Raw genomic sequence first — 19,005 nt, 5'->3', positions numbered from 1 at the left:
TGATTTATTGCATTCTTCATAAAGATGTTTTCAAATTAATTGGAGCTTGATATGACATAATTAATTTGCAGTTTTCTTTGTAAATGTGTTTGTAATGGCATTCTGGTAATTTGAAGAGCTTTCTTACTTTCCTTCTCAGCTCTCCCTGGCAATTCAGCAGATGATCTGGCAGCCCCAGAACTCACCTGAGGGCAAGGCTAGTGACGATACAGACATCTTGAGACAGAGATTAGACCTGATTGCGCTAATTTCCCCACTATGCTAGAAGATAACCCCATCAATTACTGATGGATATATGGAGCAGAGCCTAGTGTGTGCATGAAAGATTTTATTGTTCTGGCCCTTGAACCACTAGTTATCTGTGAAAGCCTGAGTCTGCCCGTCTCTTGTGCATATCCTGGGCTTGGCTCCATTATAAAGCTCTCTTAATAAGTGTAGAGAATGGGGATTCAGGCTTAATGCTTAGTTAAATAAAAAATAAAATAGTTTTTATGTGATATGTGCGTATTTCAGATTACTTGGTTTTCTTTTGAGCAGTTCAAAAATATTTTGAATGCACTAATTGAACTTTTTAGAAGAAATTTTTTTTTCAACTAATAAATACATATGTTTAAAAAAGCTAATAGAGCTTATAGTGAAATTCAGTATCCCTCTCCATTCACTGAGACAGTTTTACCTCTGATTTTAATTCTTCAGGAAGTTACCACTGTATATCTAAATAGCATGTTTGCAATAATATATTTATTCATGTACTACTTAGTACCTAAGGATTTAGCTAATGTATACAATTTCCTGCAGATACCACAGTATCTCACAGTACCATAGTGGTATTACTGCTCTTATTTCTCCATGGGTCACACTTGCTCTTCTTGGTTTTGTTACCCACACATCATATCTTTTCACCCCAACCCATTTGGAGATGAATAAGACATGGCTGAGATGTACCTGTCCTTTCTTCAGTCTTTCCTCTTCCAATTCTAATACTCATCTTTAATAGTTTTATTTTTACTTTTGCTTTGTGAGGACTGATTATGTTTACATTCTCATCTGCAGTCTCAATTTTATCTGTAGGTTGCTTCTAAAAGTGGGAAACCATAACTCACTACAGAGCCACTTAGTGGACTGTGATTACACTTTCTTATCTCTACTTCCAGGACCAACTCATCTAATACTCAGAGGAAAAGTTTTCTGGTGTTTGTATGTATGTATACATTTATATGTACACATATACATGTATATGTGTGTGTATATGTATATATAAAAAATGTAATTTAAAAATTGATTTGGGTGATTTATTTTCCCTTGAGGTTCCTGATTGTTTTCTTTTATATTGTGGGTCCATATCATGTCTCATGTCTTAAGTTTTTCTAAGCTCTTAATCATCCTTTCTCTTCTGTTAGAACTTCTTTTCCTAGTCATAATTCTCAAAATGATTGTACTGGTACCTAGTAACAAGTGCATGAGAGATAAATATCACAAGTTCTTGCATATTTGAAAGTATCTTTAAATTGCACTGGGTTGATAGTGTGGTTAGTTACCATATGTTTGGTGAAAATTATTCCTCCCAAGAATTTTGCTTCACTGTATTCTAGCATCCAGTGCTATTGATGAGAAGTTGAATTTTCATCTCTTTTTACTTCTTTATGGCTGATGTTTTCTTTCATTATCATCTCTTTATCCTCAATGTTTTAGAATTTTTTTATTATGTATCTTTTTTTTCATTTTTCTTGCTTGACATTTATTAAGCTCCATAATTTGAAGATTTGGATCATCTATATATTTTTTTGGCTCTGACAAATCTTTTCATATTTATTTCTTTTAAGATGAATTTTCCTTTTGTTGTGTTGTATTTTATCTTTCCAGAAATCATAAGTCCCTTATTAGGCCTCGTGAATTTATTTTCTCTATTTCCTTTTGTATTTCCATATCTTAAACCTTTTTGTACTATTTTCTATGATATTAAATCTTTTGTTCATAAGCTAACTTAGATTCTTCAATCTTGGTAGGCTAAATAATTTTTACCATGATTTATAAACAGAGGAAAAATAGAACAGATTCTAAACTTTATTAGATTTAGTTATACATTTGTGTCTCTTATTATGACTTTCTTTGTTATCTGTATTTTCTAAGTCTGTGTTTATATTAATAGGAACGAGAAAATGAATTTTTAATTTATTGAAGGGAAAATATGATTGAACTAGGTTATCACTGTGACAGTTTTACATATTTAGAGAATAATTACAGAAGTTCTAATATCATATTTACATGTATAACTTCTCACTTCTAAAATACTTAAAAACTAAAGAAATGTTGGATTTTAGAAGACAGTGGGTTTGTAACTCTTGTCTTCCTAACAGATGGTGCAGCCATGAGCCTCAGTAGGCCTTGAACAGAATAAAGAATCAGCAGATTTAAGAGCTCTCAAAGAGCTGTAAATGTTCGTTTTTTTCTGTTTTCAAGATTTATACAGCTTACATTCTCTTCTCTATCTTCATTAAACTTTTGCAAGTTTGGGGTTGTGGTAACTGATAGAGGAAGCATTCATATAGACCTAATTTTGCAAAAATAAGAAAAATTGGGTAATTTTATATAATCTGTATTGCAAAATATTTTTAAGTGGTTCTGTGTATCATAAAATATATTTTGAAAAATAGTTTTTGGGGGGGCAGAGCAAGATGGCTGAATAGGAACAGCTCCAGTCTCCAACTCCCAGCGCGAGCGACACAGAAGACCGGTGATTTCTGCATTTTCAACTGAGGTACTGGGGTCATCTCACTGGGGAGTGCCGGACAATCGGTGCTGGTCAGCTGCTGCAGCCCGACCAGCGAGAGCTGAAGCAGGGCGAGGCATCGCCCCACCTGGGAAGCGCAAGGGGGAAGGGAATCCCTTTTCCTAGCCAGGGGAACTGAGACACACAACACCTGGAAAATCGGGTAATTCCCACCCCAATACTGAGCTTTAAGCAAACGGGCACACCAGGAGATTATACCCACACCTGGCCAGGAGGGTCCCACGGCCACGGAGCCTCCCTCACTGCTAGCACAGCAGTCTGCGATCTAACCAAAATGGCAGCAGAGAGGCTGGAGGAGGGGCGCCCGCCATTGCTGAGGCTTAAGTAGATAAAGCCGCTGGGAAGCTCGAACTGGGTGGAGCTCACAGCAGCTCAAGGAAACCTGCCTGTCTCTGTAGACTCCACCTCTGGGGACAGGGCACAGCTAAACAACAAAAGGGGAAGCAGCAGAGGCCTGTGCAGATGCAAACGACTCTGTCTGACAGCTTTGAATAGAGCAGTGGATCTCCCAACACAGAGGTTGACATCTGAGAACGGACAGACTGCCTGCTCAAGTGGGTCCCTGACCCCTGAGTAGCCTAACTGGGAGACATCCCCCACTAGGGGCAGTCTGACACCCCACACCTCACAGGGTGGAGTACACCCCTGAGAGGAAGCATCCAAAGTAAGAATCAGACAGGTACACTCGTTGTTCAGCAATATTCTATCTTCTGCAACCTCTGCTGCTGATACCCAGGCAAACAGGGTCTGGAGTGGACCTCAAGCAATCTCCAACAGACCTACAGCTGAGGGTCCTGACTATTAGAAGGAAAACTATCAAACAGGAAGAACACCTATACCAAAACCCTATCAGTACGTCACCATCATCAAAGACCAGAGGCAGATAAAACCACGAAGATGGGGAAGAAGCAGGGCAGAAAAGCTGGAAATTCAAGAAATAAGAGCGCATCTCCCCCTGCAAAGGAGTGCAGCTCATCACCAGCAATGGATCAAAGCTGGTCAGAGAATGACTTTGACGAGATGAGAGAAGGAGGCTTCAGTCCATCAAACTTCTCAGAGCTAAAGGAGGAATTACGTACCCAGCGCAAAGAAACTAAAAATCTTGAAAAAAGAGTGGAAGAATTGACAGCTAGAATAATTAATGCAGAGAAGGTCATAAATGAAATGACAGAAATGAAAACCATGACACGAGAAATACGTGACAAATGCACAAGCTTCAGTAACCGACTCGATCAACTGGAAGAAAGAATATCAGCGATTGAGGATCAAATGAATGAAATGAAGCGAGAAGAGAAACCAAAAGAAAAAAGAAGAAAAAGAAATGAACAAAGCCTGCAAGAAGTATGGGATTATGTAAAAAGACCAAATCTACGTCTGATTGGGGTGCCTGAAAGTGAGGGGGAAAATGGAACCAAGTTGGAAAACACTCTTCAGGATATCATCCAGGAGAACTTCCCCAACCTAGTAGGGCAGGCCAACATTCAAATTCAGGAAATACAGAGAACGCCACAAAGATACTCCTCGAGAAGAGCAACTCCAAGACACATAATTGCCAGATTCACCAAAGTTGAAATGAAGGAAAAAATCCTAAGGGCAGCCAGAGAGAAAGGTCGGGTTACCCACAAAGGGAAGCCCATCAGACTAACAGCAGACCTTTAGGCAGAAACTCTACAAGCCAGAAGAGAGTGGGGGCCAATATTCAACATTCTTAAAGAAAAGAATTTTAAACCCAGAATTTCATATCCAGCCAAACTAACTTTCATAAGTGAAGGAGAAATAAAATCCTTTACAGATAAGTAAAGGCTTATAGAGATTTTGTCACCACCAGGCCTGCCTTACAAGAGACCCTGAAGGAAGCCCTAAACATGGAAAGGAACAACCGGTACCAGCCATTGCAAAAACATGCCAAAATGTAAAAGACCATCAAGGCTAGGAAGAAACTGCATCAACTAACGAGCAAAATAACCAGTTAATATCATAATGGCAGGATCAAGTTCACACATAACAATATTAACCTTAAATGTTAATGGACTAAATGCTCCAATTAAAAGACACAGACTGGCAAACTGGATAAAGAGTCAAGACCCATCAGTCTGCTGTATTCAGGAGACCCATCTCACATGCAGAGACATACATAGGCTCAAAATAAAGGGATGGAGGAAGATCTACCAAGCAAATGGAGAACAAAAAAAAAAAAGCAGGGGTTGCAATCCTAGTCTCTGATAAAATAGACTTTAAACCATCAAAAATCAAAAGAGACAACGAAGGCCATTACATAATGGTAAAGGGATCAATTCAACAGGAAGAGCTAACTCTCCTAAATATATATGCACCCAATACAGGAGCACCCAGATTCATAAAGCAAGTCCTTAGAGACTTACAAAGAGACTTAGACTCCCATACAATAATAATGGGAGACTTCAACACTCCACTGTCAACATTAGACAGATCAACGAGACAGAAAGTTAAGAAGGATATCCGGGAATTGAACTCATCTCTGCACCAAGCGGACCTAATAGACATCTATAGAACTCTTCACCCCAAATCAACAGAATATACATTCTTCTCAGCACCACGTCGCACTTATTCCCAAATTGACCACATAATTGGAAGTAAAGCACTCCTCAGCAAATGTAAAAGAACAGAAATTATAACAAACTGTCTCTCAGACCACAGTGCAATCAAAGTAGAACTCAGGACTAAGAAACTCAATCAAAACCGCTCAACTACATGGAAACTGAACAACCTGCTCCTGAATGACTACTGGGTACATAACGAAATGAAAGCAGAAATAAAGATGTTCTTTGAAACCAATGAGAACAAAGATACAACATACCAGAATCTCTGGGACACATTTAAAGCAGTGTGTAGAGGGAAATTTATAGCACTAAATGCCCACAAGAGAGAGCTGGAAAGATCTAAAATGGACACTCTAACATCACAATTAAAGGAACTGTAGAAGCAAGAGCAAACACATTCAAAAGCTAGCAGAAGGCAAGAAATAACTAAGATCAGAGCAGAACTGAAGGAGATAGAGACACAAAAAAACCTCCAAAAAATCAATGAATCCAGGAGTTGGTTTTTTGAAAAAATCAACAAAATTGACAGACCGCTAGCCAGACTAATAAAGAAGAAAAGAGAGAAGAATCAAATAGACGCAATAAAAAATGATAAAGGGGATATCACCACCAACCCCACAGAAATACAAACTACCATCAGAGAATACTATAAACACCTCTACGCAAATCAACTAGAAAATCTAGAAGAAATGGATAATTTCCTGGACACTTACACTCTTCCAAGACTAAACCAGGAAGAAGTTGAATCCCTGAATAGACCAATAGCAGGCTCTGAAATTGAGGCAATAATTAATAGCCTACTAACCAAAAAAAGTCCAGGACCAGATGGATTCACAGCTGAATTCTACAAGGAGGTACAAGGAGGAGCTGGTACCATTCCTTCTGAAACGATTCCAATCAATAGAAAAAGAGGGAATCCTCCCTAACTCATTTTATGAGGCCAACATCATCCTGATACCAAAGCCTGGCAGAGACACAACAAAAAAAGAGAATTTTAGACCAACATCCCTGATGAACATCGATGCAAAAATCCTCAATAAAATACTGGCAAACCGGATTCAGCAGCACATCAAAAAGCTTATCCACCATGATCAAGTGGGCTTCATCCCTGGATGCAAGGCTGGTTCAACATTCACAAATCAATAAATGCAATCCAGCATATAAACAGAACCAAAGACAAGAACCACATGATTATCTCATTAGATGCAGAAAAGGCTTTTGACAAAATTCAACAGCCCTTCATGCTAAAAACGCTCAATAAATTCGGTATTGATGGAATGTACCTCAAAATAATAAGAGCTATTTGTGACAAACCCACAGCCAATATCATACTCAATGGGCAAAAACTGGAAAAATTCCCTTTGAAAACTGGCACAAGACAGGGATCCCCTCTCTCACCACTCCTATTCAACATAGTGTTGGAAGTTCTGGCTGGGGCAATCAGGCAAGAGAAAGAAATCAAGGGTATCCAGTTAGGAAAAGAAGAAGTCAAATTGTCCCTGTTTGCAGATGACATGATTGTATATTTAGAAAACCCCATTGTCTCAGCCCAAAATCTCCTTAAGCTGATAAGCAACTTCAGCGAAGTCTCAGGATACAAAATTAATGTGCAAAAATCACAAGCATTCTTATACACCAGTAATAGGCAAACAGAGAGCCAAATCATGAATGAACTTCCATTCACAATTCAAAGAGAATAAAATACCTAGGAATCCAACTTACAAGGGATGTCAAGGACCTCTTCAAGGAGAACTACAAACCACTGCTCAGTGAAATAAAAGAGGACACTAACAAATGGAAGAACATACCATGGTCATGGATAGGAAGAATCAATATTGTGAAAATGGCCATACTGCCCAAGGTTATTTATAGATTCAATGCCATACCCATCAAGCTACCAATGAGTTTCTTCACAGAATTGGAAAAAACTGCTTTAAAGTTCATATGGAATCAAAAAAGAGCCCGCATTGCCAAGACAATCCTAAGTCATAAGAACAAAGCTGGAGGCATCACGCTACCTGACTTCAAACTATACTACAAGGCTACAGTATCCAAAACAGCATGGTACTGGTACCAAAACAGAGATATAGACCAATGGAACAGAACAGAGTCCTCAGAAGTAATACCACACATCTACAGCCATCTGATCTTTGACAAAGCTGAGAGAAACAAGAAATGGGGAAAGGATTCCCTATTTAATAATAGGGAATTTATGCTGGGAAAATTGGCTAGCCATAAGTAGAAAGTTGAAACTGGATCCTTTCCTTACTCCTTATACGAAAATTAATTCAAGATGGATTAGAGACTTAAATGTTAGACCTAATACCATAAAAAGCCTAGAAGAAAACCTAGGTAGTACCATTCAGGACATAGGCATGGGCAAGGACTTCATGTCTAAAACACCAAAAGCAACGGCAGCAAAAGCCCAAATTGACAAATGGGATCTAATTAAACTAAAGAGCTTCTGCACAGCAAAAGAAACTACCATAAGAGAGTGAACAGTCAACCTACAGAATGGGAGAAAATTTTTGCAATCTACTTATCTGACAAAGGGCTAATATCCAGAATCTACAAAGAACTCAAACAAATTTACAAGAAAAAAACAAACAACCCCATCAAAAAGTGGGCAAAGGATATGAACAGACATTTCTCAAAAGAAGACATTCATACAGCCAACAGACACATGAAAAAATGCTCATCATCACTCGCCATCAGAGAGATGCAAATCAAAACCACAATGAGATACCATCTCACACCAGTTAGAATGGCAATCATTAAAAAGTCAGGAAACAACAGGTGCTGGAGAGGCTGTGGAGAAATAGGAACACTTTTACACTGTTGGTGGGATTGTAAACTAGTTCAACCATTATGGAAAACAGTATGGCGATTCCTCAAGGATCTAGAACTAGATGTACCATGTGACCCAGCCATCCCACTACTGGGTATATACCCAAAGGATTATAAATCATGCTGCTATAAAGTACACATGCACAGGTATGTTTATTGCGGCACTATTCACAATAGCAAAGACTTGGAATCAACCCAAATGTCCATCTGTGACAGACTGGATTAAGAAAATGTGGCACATATACACCATGGAATATTATGCAGCCATAAAAAAGGATGAGTTTGCGTCCTTTGTAGGGACATGGATGCAGCTGGAAACCATCATTCTTAGCAAACTATCACAAGAAGAGAAAACCAAACACCGCATGTTCTCACTCATAGGTGGGAACTGAACAATGAGATCACTTGGACTCGGGAAGGGGAACATCACACACTGGGGCCTATCATGGGGAAGGGGGAGGGGGGAGGGATTGCATTGGGAGTTATACCTGATATAAATGACGAATTGATGGGTGCAGCACACCAACATGGCACAAGTATACATATGTAACAAACCTGCACGTTATGCACATGTACCCTAGAAGTTAGTATAATAATAAAAAAAAAAAATGCCATTTTAATTTCAAAAAAAATATAGTTTTTGTACAACTTTGATTAATCACTTTTGATTTATTGAACTTTTTAAATGAGTGAAGCTAGTAAACTCAGTTAAACTACAGTTCTTGTTTTATTTGTTAATTCCTTCCCTGTATTATTATAATGAGGGCTCTAATTTGTGATGTTAAGCAGTTTATTGCAAATCTCTTTGGTGTTTGGCATGTTTTATACATTTTAAGTATGTTATAACTTGTTTAAAAGATAGAATTTCTTAAAACTGTGAATGTTAAGATTGACTCTGTGATTTTGGGTGAATACTTCATTCTATATAATAAAACAAGGTAATGCATTATTAAAGGGCGCCAGTACCTGTAACATATACCTTGGTTAATACACAGGAGCCACATAACCCCATTCTCTTTGTATTTCTCTCTCTTTTACCTGATTCTTGTAGACCTCTACATTTAAAATAACAACAGTGACCACCTTGTGCTGGCTGTTCTTTACAATAGTCTTATTTCTTATATAAATTGCTCTGTTTAGGAAGAGTGAGCTCACAGTGTTGGTAGATTTATTATAGCACAGCAATAAAAACTTTGTAGTCATAAAAGACATTGAATATTGAAGTAAGAGGTTTAATTTATAATGATGTATATAAGTGTCCTTAAAAAGAAGTGTGAGGCTGGGCGCGGTGGCGCAAGCCTGTAATCCCAGCACTTTGGGAGGCCGAGATGGGTGGATCACGAGGTCAGGAGACCGAGACCATCCTGGCTAACACGATGAAACCCCGTCTCCACTAAAAAATACAAAAAAAAAACTAGCCGGGCAAGGTGGCGGGCGCCTGTAGTCCCAGCTACTTGGAGGCTGAGGCAGGAGAATGGCGTAAACCCAGGAGGCGGAGCTTGCAGTGAGCTGAGATCCAGCCACTGTACTCTAGCCTGGGCCACAGAGCGAGACTCCGTCTCAAAAAAAAAAAAAAAAAAAAAAAAGAAGTGTGAATAGAAATAACCTTGTTAGTGTAATTATGCCTTTAACTTGTGAATTCCTTTATCTTCCTGAAGAGTAAGTTAAAATATCCATCTTCTCTTGGTGATGGGGAGGGTGAGAGAAGAGACACATACACAAATCTTATGGTTAGAGGTCAACTTGGAATATGTTTTGAACATATCTTTCCTGTTGGCTCTTAGATTTCTGTTTGCTGTCTTTTACTTTTCTCTCTCTTATGGCCTTTTTTAAAATCTTAACTTTATTATAATTTCCCAGAAAATAGAAATACTTATAAACTGATGATAGGATTATTTGCAAACTTCAAACCTATCCTCATTGCTTGCTTTTTGCTATTAGATATTCCAGGAAAAGTAGTAAGTGGCAATGCAAAAAATTGAGAAAAATGCAAAGAGAAAAATTGTGTAATAGCAGATTCTTTTCAGCCTCCTGGTGGCGGTTCGTGTGTGTGTGTGTGTGTGTGTGTGTGTATACACGTGTGGTGTTTTTCCTTGTCAGGATTAATTCAGTGGGAAGTAATGTTGCAGGTTTTGCCATATGGATATTGATGGACCTTTTTATTTTACCTGGCTTAGTGATAGGTATAAAAAATAATTCTGAACATAATATATGAACCACCTTATTTCATATATTTTAACACCTATTATTTTACTATTATATGTAGGTTGAAAAATACTGCTTTTGTTGTGTTTTTGGCTCAAGCATGTGATTTCTTGGTTAAAGCTGATCCTTCCATAGAAACATTCTAAATGAAACGGCCCCTCGAGAGAGAGGTCAGCTTTGTCCTTTAACGAGAGTGTTTAGGCAGCAGAGACCTAGAGTATTGTGGAAGAATTTGTCCTAGGTCAGGCTGCTATAGTTATAAAAACTCTGTTTTGTAAGGACGGAAACAGAGTGGAAGGAGATGGGAGTATCTGGGACCCGTTCGTTTTCTTGAGAGGAGACAATGGATCTTTTTAAGGAAATTGTTGGATAAATCAGTGTCTCCTTCTTCTTTCCTTCTTTTCCTACAGGGGCCCTGTGTCCATGATGAGGACTCTGGCCTATCGCTCATTGGAAAACCTGCCCTTCAGGCTCTTTTATATCATTGCCATTTTTATGAACATTTGAATCAGATGATAAAACATTGCTACCTCGGACGGTGTATGTTTGATTTGAAGTTTTCTGCTTTTGATAGAAATTTAGAAGGCAATGATTTAAATGGTAAGTACAATATCTTTGTATTTTTATTTTTGTAATATGTAACTTTTAAAAACTTAAAAATGCATATATTTGTTTTAAAAATTTGAAAAATGAAAGTATACAGGGAAAACATTCATTTCCAGTTCCACCACCCAGAGAGATGTGTTTTCTTCCAGTCTTTTTTCTCTGTCTAGCCTTTGTTTGTTTTATGTGATTATGTTTAGATCTTATGTACATTTTTGTATTTCCTTCTTTCACTGAATATTCTGCAAGCATTTTTCTGTATTATAAATTCTTCATGGAAATTATTTTTGACATCTTATTAATATTTTATGAGTTATGTTATGCCCATCAGTACAGTTTTATAGTTTCTTTCTCTATTAACATCTTAAACTTTTTTGGAACTTTCACTTCTAGGCAATGTACAGTTTTTTCATCCTTCTTATGAATGAGACTTTTTCCCACTACATTTTCTAATTCATTTTGCTGATGTATCAAAAAGTTATTTATTTTAGTATGTTACTTATTTGTCACAATCGTTTCCTGAAACCTTTTAATTCCTTTTGTTTGTAGGTTCTCGTAGATTTGCCAAGTATAAGATCTGAGCACATAAAAATAATTATATCTCATAATAAATAGTAATTTAATAATATAAATAGGTTTTATTTTTAAATTCATTTTTATAATAATTTTTTAGAATCTTGCCATAGTTTCAGACTTACAGAAAAGCTTTAGGAATAGTACAAAAAATTTCTCAAATCTTAACATTTTACTGTATTTACATCCTACCACGTGTGTGTGTGTGTGTGTATAAATAAACAGATATGTGTGATCTATATATATTCCTTCTGAGCCATTTAAGAGTAAGTTGAAGACATGAAGTTCCTTTATCCCCAAATTGTTAAGTGTGAATTTATGATTCACTTTTCTGTTTAGTTCTTGGAGGAATCAAGAAAATGAGATTTGATGAAGTTTTGAACATTTTAAATATCCCTATTAGAACAGTGACTCTCTTAATTGTTTAGATTTCTCTGGATCAGTTACTCAGAGCATGGCCCTTAAACTAACAGCATTGGCCTCTTCTGTGAACTTGTTAGAAGTGCACGCTCAGGGCTTCCACTCTGACCTGGGGTATTGGAGCCTCTGGGGCTGGGGCTGAAGCAGCTGCCTTAGCAAGCTCTCAGTGATTCTTATGTACATTAAAAAAAACTCTTTCCTTAGATTTGTTTTTCTTTTTTTTTTAATAATGGTCTATCTCAGAAGCCAGATCCATATAAGTTTTTTTCTTTCTTTAGTTTTGAATTGGTGTCCTGTAATGAGTACTCTTTTAGTTAATTGTTACAGTTCCCAGGAGGGTGTCCATATTAACAGTTTTCTCGTTGTTGCAGGTTTAGATGACTCATTCAAGTTTTGGAGGGCCCCATCTAGGATATGTCAGGATCGAGATCCAAGTTCTCTCTCGACCTCAGAAACAACGGTACTTGCAAAGAATGCATAAGTCCTTCATTTTGAATCTCTGAAAAAATGTGAATTTGCATAGTTGGAGATGAGAATACAAAGTGTAAGGTTCTAACAGCTGTGATTTATTCAAGTGCTGCCTGCAGAATTTTGCTAAATTATTGTATTCAACCTGCACATCAGCCGTACATCATAGATATTTACCTTGATTTTCTGTGTGCTCAAGCCACTCTGAAGTAAAGTAACTCTGTGATCATTAGTGCTATAGGGAGCAGAACTGGAGTTTGAACCAGGGTGTGCCTTGCTACAGTATAGCTACACTGAATATCCCTTTAGTTGAGAATTTTCAACCTCTCTTTCCTACTTTTTTTGATAGTACAAAAGTGTGAAAATGTGTTTATCATTAGTATTAGAAGAGAACAAATCCCACATGATTAAAAATGGTTGATTACCCTGAAATTGTGCCTAAGGGCAGGGCACTATGAAGAACATTCAAATGATTCTAGTGTGGTGCTGACAACTTTAAACACACTTCTAAATACTTGCATCACATAGAAGTTTATCTGGATTACCTGACATTTATATATGCCTGTCTGCATGCCTTCTTTCCTTCCCCTTTCATTCATGCATTAGTTGCTTTTTTTGCAGACAAGTTTGAAACACTGGGTATTTATAAGGAATGATTGATACTAGGTTTCAGTTATTTACAAACATACAGAATCATTTATTCTCAACTGGGAAACATTACCTTTAATTTTAAAGTGTTTTTTGGAATAATTACTGTGTTATACAACATATCAGGAAGGCAAAGCTTTGATGCACCTGTTTCCAGGAACAAAAATAATATGAGATTAATAATTATTATATAGACATTATAATGTAAAGATTATGTTTAATCTATCTCCTAGTTTCTCAAAAGACTGATACTTTTTGCTACAGTTTTGAGTCTTTTTTCCCCTAGATTCAAGAGAAGTATTTGTGTTTAGTGCTACATTGGACTTTCATATGGAAAAGTAAGATAATTACCCGAGTTCCACTAGATGTCATGCTTTCCTTTCCAAGGTGGAGATATTGTGTACCGTTGTCTCGACAAGAGCAATAATATGATAAATGCCAAAGGGAATTTTATTAATTGGTTATTTAGTTCATAGAAGGACAGCATGAATGTGTGCTTAAAAGTAAATTTTGTTTGGTTAACCTATTTGTCAAAAGGGCTATAGACTAGCCTTGAAATTTTGATACCTACTTCAGTTTTTTACTTCTAATAGGTACTCAGTAAATAATAATTGCTGTAATTAACTTTGAGTTATCTTAGCTGTTTTGTGGTTAGCACTCAAGTTGTATTTACCCTATACAAGAAAACCTAAATACAAAAAGCAAAAGCATATCAACCTTTTGAATTTCTCTATTTTATAATAATACGTAAATTTTACAGGTTAGAATTCTAGATTCTCTGAGAAAATTTGGAAATATGTATTTATTGTAGTCATTATTAAAGAAGCACCCCGATTAAAGTTAAGGTCTGTAACTTGTTTGTGTTTGGATGTAACACAGACTTTTAGAAATATATACCAATGGAATCTTTCGTTGTTGTTTTTTAAGAATTTTGTAATATGTGTAAAATTTATTTCTTATTATTTTCCTTAAAGACTAGTATATTCTGTTAGAATTTTTACAGAGTCTACTTTTTACTTTCTTTTTTGGGGGATTTCAAACAGAATTTTTAGAATGGGTGACTTTTATTTACAAAAATAGTCTTAGTACCCTAATTCTACTAGTTGTTATAATTTCTTTACCATACCCAAGATGATACGTACCTTTGTCCCAACAGGAGAAAAATCTGGAGAGTGTTTTCATTATGACATTATTACTTTAAACCAAAGCTGTCAGTACTTAGACCAAGTCATACTTTCTTATCTATAAGAAAATGTTGAAGTTACAAATTGAGGTATGAGTTGAGTGGATGTAAATCTTATTAATCAGCTTATCTACTTATTTATATCTTTGTTTTGTTTATCTCAGAATTGAGAAAAAATTGCAATATTTTATTGGTTGGTTGACTGGTTTTTCCATTTTGTCTTTCCAAGGAAAGCATCATCTTTTGATTTGGGTCGTGTCATCCAGCATGCTGCTTCTGGGTCACTATCCATTTTGTGCTCTTAATGCCAAGTTAGGGACTTTTGTGCTGTTACCTAATGTATGTTAGTTCAGTTGTTTGGCAAGCTTTGTAAGGATTGTTGGGTCCTGTATGTTTTATAAACTGCAGATAGAGTAAGCAGAGTGTCATTGTTAGCTTGGGGGCATCACCCTTGTAAATGCTTCCTCAGGAGTGGCCTCTATCAAACTCAGTGTTCTCTTCTTCTGGGGTAGGAGGATTCAGCCATTAGGTGTTATTTTTCTTCTTGAAATCACATTTATATCCAAGATGGATAGCTGTTTGTGTCTCTTACACACCTGTGTGCAGCAACAGCTTTATGACCAAAATTTGGTCTTTTCTGTTGTTCCTGAGCAGAACTATGTCTGTATTTTTTCTTTTAATTTATCAATTGTTAAAATAAAATATGTGGGAAATGTAATTCCTTTCTTTTTGAGCCTTTCTTTGTGAAATATGTGATACTTTCAAACTTTTTCTGGAGCACAGATTTAAAGAAAACTGATTTTAGTTTTTCTAAACATTTAAAGAGAATTTTTACACTTCATAGTCTTAAAAAAACTGAAAAGCATTGCCACTATTTTGCAAAAGAGGAAATTAGGGCATGGAAATTAGGGCACTCCATGGAGTGGATGCTTGTTCAAGTTCCTAGCGTGGTAACTGGTAGACCATTCTTTTGAGTCCAGAAGTATGTTTGCTTCCTCCTTCACTCTAAGGCCAGATGTGATTGATCCCATAAAAGATGGTCTAGTCAAGGGACAGTGAGGTTTCTTTAGAAGGAATGACGAAATGAAAAAGTGATTTTGTGTAGGACGTGGCAACTGAAATGGGCTTTCAAATATTATCGCCTTCTCCTTTATGTGCATACAGACATTTGCAAGGGGCTGAAAAGATTCAGATATTCTTTAGGATTCAGTGACCACTTAACAAATGACGAAAGTCTACTTGAGAACATAAAGCATACTTAAATATGTATGCTTTAGAAAGTAACTAAATGTGAAGTTGTGTGTACTGAAGGCATTAACATCCAGAAAATGCAAGAAGTTGTTTGGAGTAGAATGTGGGATGGAAAGCTAAAGTTTGAGGACCTGACTAATCAGATAGGAGTTAGTTAAGAAAGCTGAATCAATTTTTGGATGGAATGGCATGAAACATGACAACTGATATGACAGAAATAACCTATTGATGCTCATTTGGTGGTACTTAAAATTGTTTTATAGAAGGAAGAGTAGATAGAGAACAGTTTAAGCAGGGATGGATCCAAAAGACTTTCTAAAAGAAAAATAGTTTTGACATAGGCATCACTGATAGGACATATAAATACCTGCAGCGTGGTGACTCCAGGAAAACTTGAGGAGGTGGCAGTTTGTGTGATGGTGGAGAGAGAAAAAAAGTGTTATACTCTGTTTAAATAAATTTCAGCTACCTGTGGATTATCCAGAGTCTTAACAACCTTGTATATTTAGTTAGGAGGAAAATACAAATGAGACAAGCTCTTGGAAATTTGTGCTCTTAGGTTACACACAGGATGGCACAGGGACCGTGACTATGTTGTGATGATAATCTGTCTCTTTAAGTGGTCCTTTAGTTAGTCATGCAAGAATCGTCTATCTTCTGCTCATTCCTTCAGAGGAACTTTCTGAGCTTTCTTTTTTTTTTAAGTATATTGTACATAATCCATTTGAATTGTGAATCTATTAGTTGAAATAATTGAAACTTCTTGTTATAATTTGGTTAGAATTAATTATTACAAATTAAGAAGCATGCCAAAGCTTTCCTGCTCTTGGGCATATAGAGAAAGGTATTATTTATTAAAATGAACACATGGAACTTAGAATCTCTTAGAAACCCTTCGTATCTTGTGTTTTTCCAAATTTTCAAAACGTGGCTAGACTTGCACTTTATTTTTTTCACACTACAATCCTTATTTTCTCCCTTAGTACCTTTTTAAAAACAATTAAATAAACTGTTTTGGCACCAGTACTGCTTTTGAGGGAAGAGGATGAAACTATTATAAGATCATTTTGACAAATACAATATTCAAGTTCTGAATTAACTTTCAGAAAGTGTTAAAGTGTCCAGTGAAATCACTTGTTTCTGTAAGGCAGATACAAAGAAAATCACTTTTGTACATTGATGCATTTTTGCTTATATGACAGAAATTGTTTTTTACACTGCAATTCTACTTGGATATGGCAAATGACTTTGCTATTTTCAGTGATTTCAAAGGGACTTTCTTAATTTTAGCTGCTTATTTTACACTGAAGCATAATTTAGAAACCTTCTTTAGTTACCAAATCTGCTTACAAACACATTGAAGACAATTTTTTTTGGTTTTTATAAGCAAGGTTTGAGTTCATTTTATTTTTTATTTTCCCCTAGTTTTGAGCTAAAATGACAAATAAAATTGTATATATTTGAGATATACAGTGAGATTATTTGATATATGTATATGTGATGAAATGATTACCACAGTCAAATTAGTTAACACATCTGTCACCTTAGAGTTAACCCTTTCTTTTTGTGACGAGAACACTTAAGATCTACTCTCTTAAGAAATTTCAAGTAGACTGTGCAGTATTAGTAACCATATTCACCGTGCTACACATTAGATCCTCAGAACATACTCACCTTATCTGAAAGTTTGTACTCTTTGACCAGACATCTCCCCTTTTCCCCAGCTCCTATCCCCTAGCAACATCCATGACATGAATCTGAGTCTGTTTGACGACAGTACCTTAAAGTAGCATCAACCAGCTCTAAAAAGCTTAGATTGTCTTTTGTGATATCTGTAAAGTGATAAGGCTAGAAATGTATTCAAATTCAGGGTTCTTTTTTGTCTTATTGAGGGATTAAAAATTGAAGATCTCAGGATATGTCATGTGGCAGATGTGAAAGCGAGGGAAAAGTCTAGATTGTGATTTTGCACTTAGCCCATTTTAATGAATTGAGCGGGTGATAGATACAAGAATCAGACTCTCGCTGTTGTAAGAGGACAACCCTAGTTGTCCTACTTACTGTGAGGTAGAGAGCAGCGAGAAGCTTGACAGGAAGGGATGACTTAAGCAGACTCAGTTTGCCCTTAAACTAAGCCAGTTCCTCTTCCTTCACCTGGGATGGGGCAGGTGAAGTTAGTCTACCTGAAGTTCCACGGGGACACGGGGGATCAGGGAGAAAGAAGCAAGCCTCTCCTCTCAAAGAAGTCCAGCCAGCTTTCTGAAGAGGTACATCTGAGGACTTGCTCTGATTTTAACGCATTTATGCTGTCATGAATGCAGTCCTGGACTGAGAATCCTAATTAGTCTCAACTCAGACAATTCCCTTAACTTGTGGTCTTTTCTCTAAAGGAGGACATGGACTAGATCAGGCTTTTTCTACCTATAGCTTCATAGGCTCATACTGCACCTTCTAGTAGCTAATACTTGAATGCCAAAATTGTCTAGTTACTACCTGGATTTTAAGGTGAAAAGTAACATATTTGTATATCGATGTACTTTATCAAATGTAACCAAATACTATCTATTGGAGATTATTTCTAATCAAGGATTTAAGCATAGAACTGGGACAATTTGCTTAATACTTTTTTGATTTTACGTATTAAAATGACAATGTTAATTTAGCAAACTTAAAAAATAGAGGCTAGTACAAATATAAATCATCTATAATCAATTTTAAAGCACCATATAAAGCAATCATTGTGTTTCCCCAACTACGTGGGGTAAGTTATAATACAACTGTAAGGTACTTTCTAAAAGCATCTTTTCTAAGCTTGGGTAACCCTTCTGTGGACCATACTAAGGAAAGTCGCATCTTTATTCATGCCTGACCTTTGTCATGAATCACAACTTTGCTTTCTTCTAATGAGCCAGGTATTTAGTGGGACCTTATAAGCTTTATTTTCCCACACTGGTCATTGAAACTACAAACCAGGTACCTAATTCTATTTATATCACTAATAAGGCCTTCTTGAGTCTTTATCAATTGAAAGAATGTTCAGTGAAATGATGAAGGATTTCAGCATCATTATCCCCTTCACTTTCCTTATACAACCAAAAGAGTTGTGGCAGGAACCAGATATATTAGCTTGTGCATAGTTTGTGTTAGCAGTCTTGGCGTAGGATTATTTTCTTCACAGAACTATAAATGTTGTCTTGATATCTGTTGACAGGAGCATTTTTTCACATACCTCTCATTGCCAATTGTAGGCAAATATAATTTTAAAAGCAAACAAGCTTTAGGTTATTTTTACCTAGTATCTGGATCTAATATTATATAAAATAAGGCATTTAATGTTTGTTTATGATTGACTTATTTAGACTGAACTTTTTTCCAGATTTACTTTTTAGATTATGTGCTTAGCTTACATTTTTTAGCTGCAGCTTTCTCACTTATTT

At 36.4% G+C, this 19,005-nt stretch overlaps 1 protein-coding gene across 4 annotated transcripts in view; it reads left to right on the top strand.

Moving 5' to 3' along the window:
• Window positions 1-19,005, top strand: part of RTTN (rotatin) — a 204,664-nt gene that overhangs the window by 121,906 nt on the left and 63,753 nt on the right. For all 4 annotated transcript variants that reach the window (XM_010358889.2, XM_030926066.1, XM_030926067.1 and 1 more), the window contains 2 exons: window positions 10,833-11,022; window positions 12,390-12,478. In XM_010358889.2, the coding sequence (XP_010357191.2) occupies window positions 10,833-11,022; window positions 12,390-12,478 (279 nt within the window). The remainder of the gene's footprint in view (window positions 1-10,832; window positions 11,023-12,389; window positions 12,479-19,005) is intronic.

Source organism: Rhinopithecus roxellana, chromosome 21 (assembly GCF_007565055.1).
Source record: "Rhinopithecus roxellana isolate Shanxi Qingling chromosome 21, ASM756505v1, whole genome shotgun sequence".
Taxonomy (NCBI): domain Eukaryota; kingdom Metazoa; phylum Chordata; class Mammalia; order Primates; family Cercopithecidae; genus Rhinopithecus; species Rhinopithecus roxellana.
The sequence above is the reverse complement of the archived record's forward strand: the minus strand, read 5'-3'. Positions and strand labels throughout refer to the sequence as shown.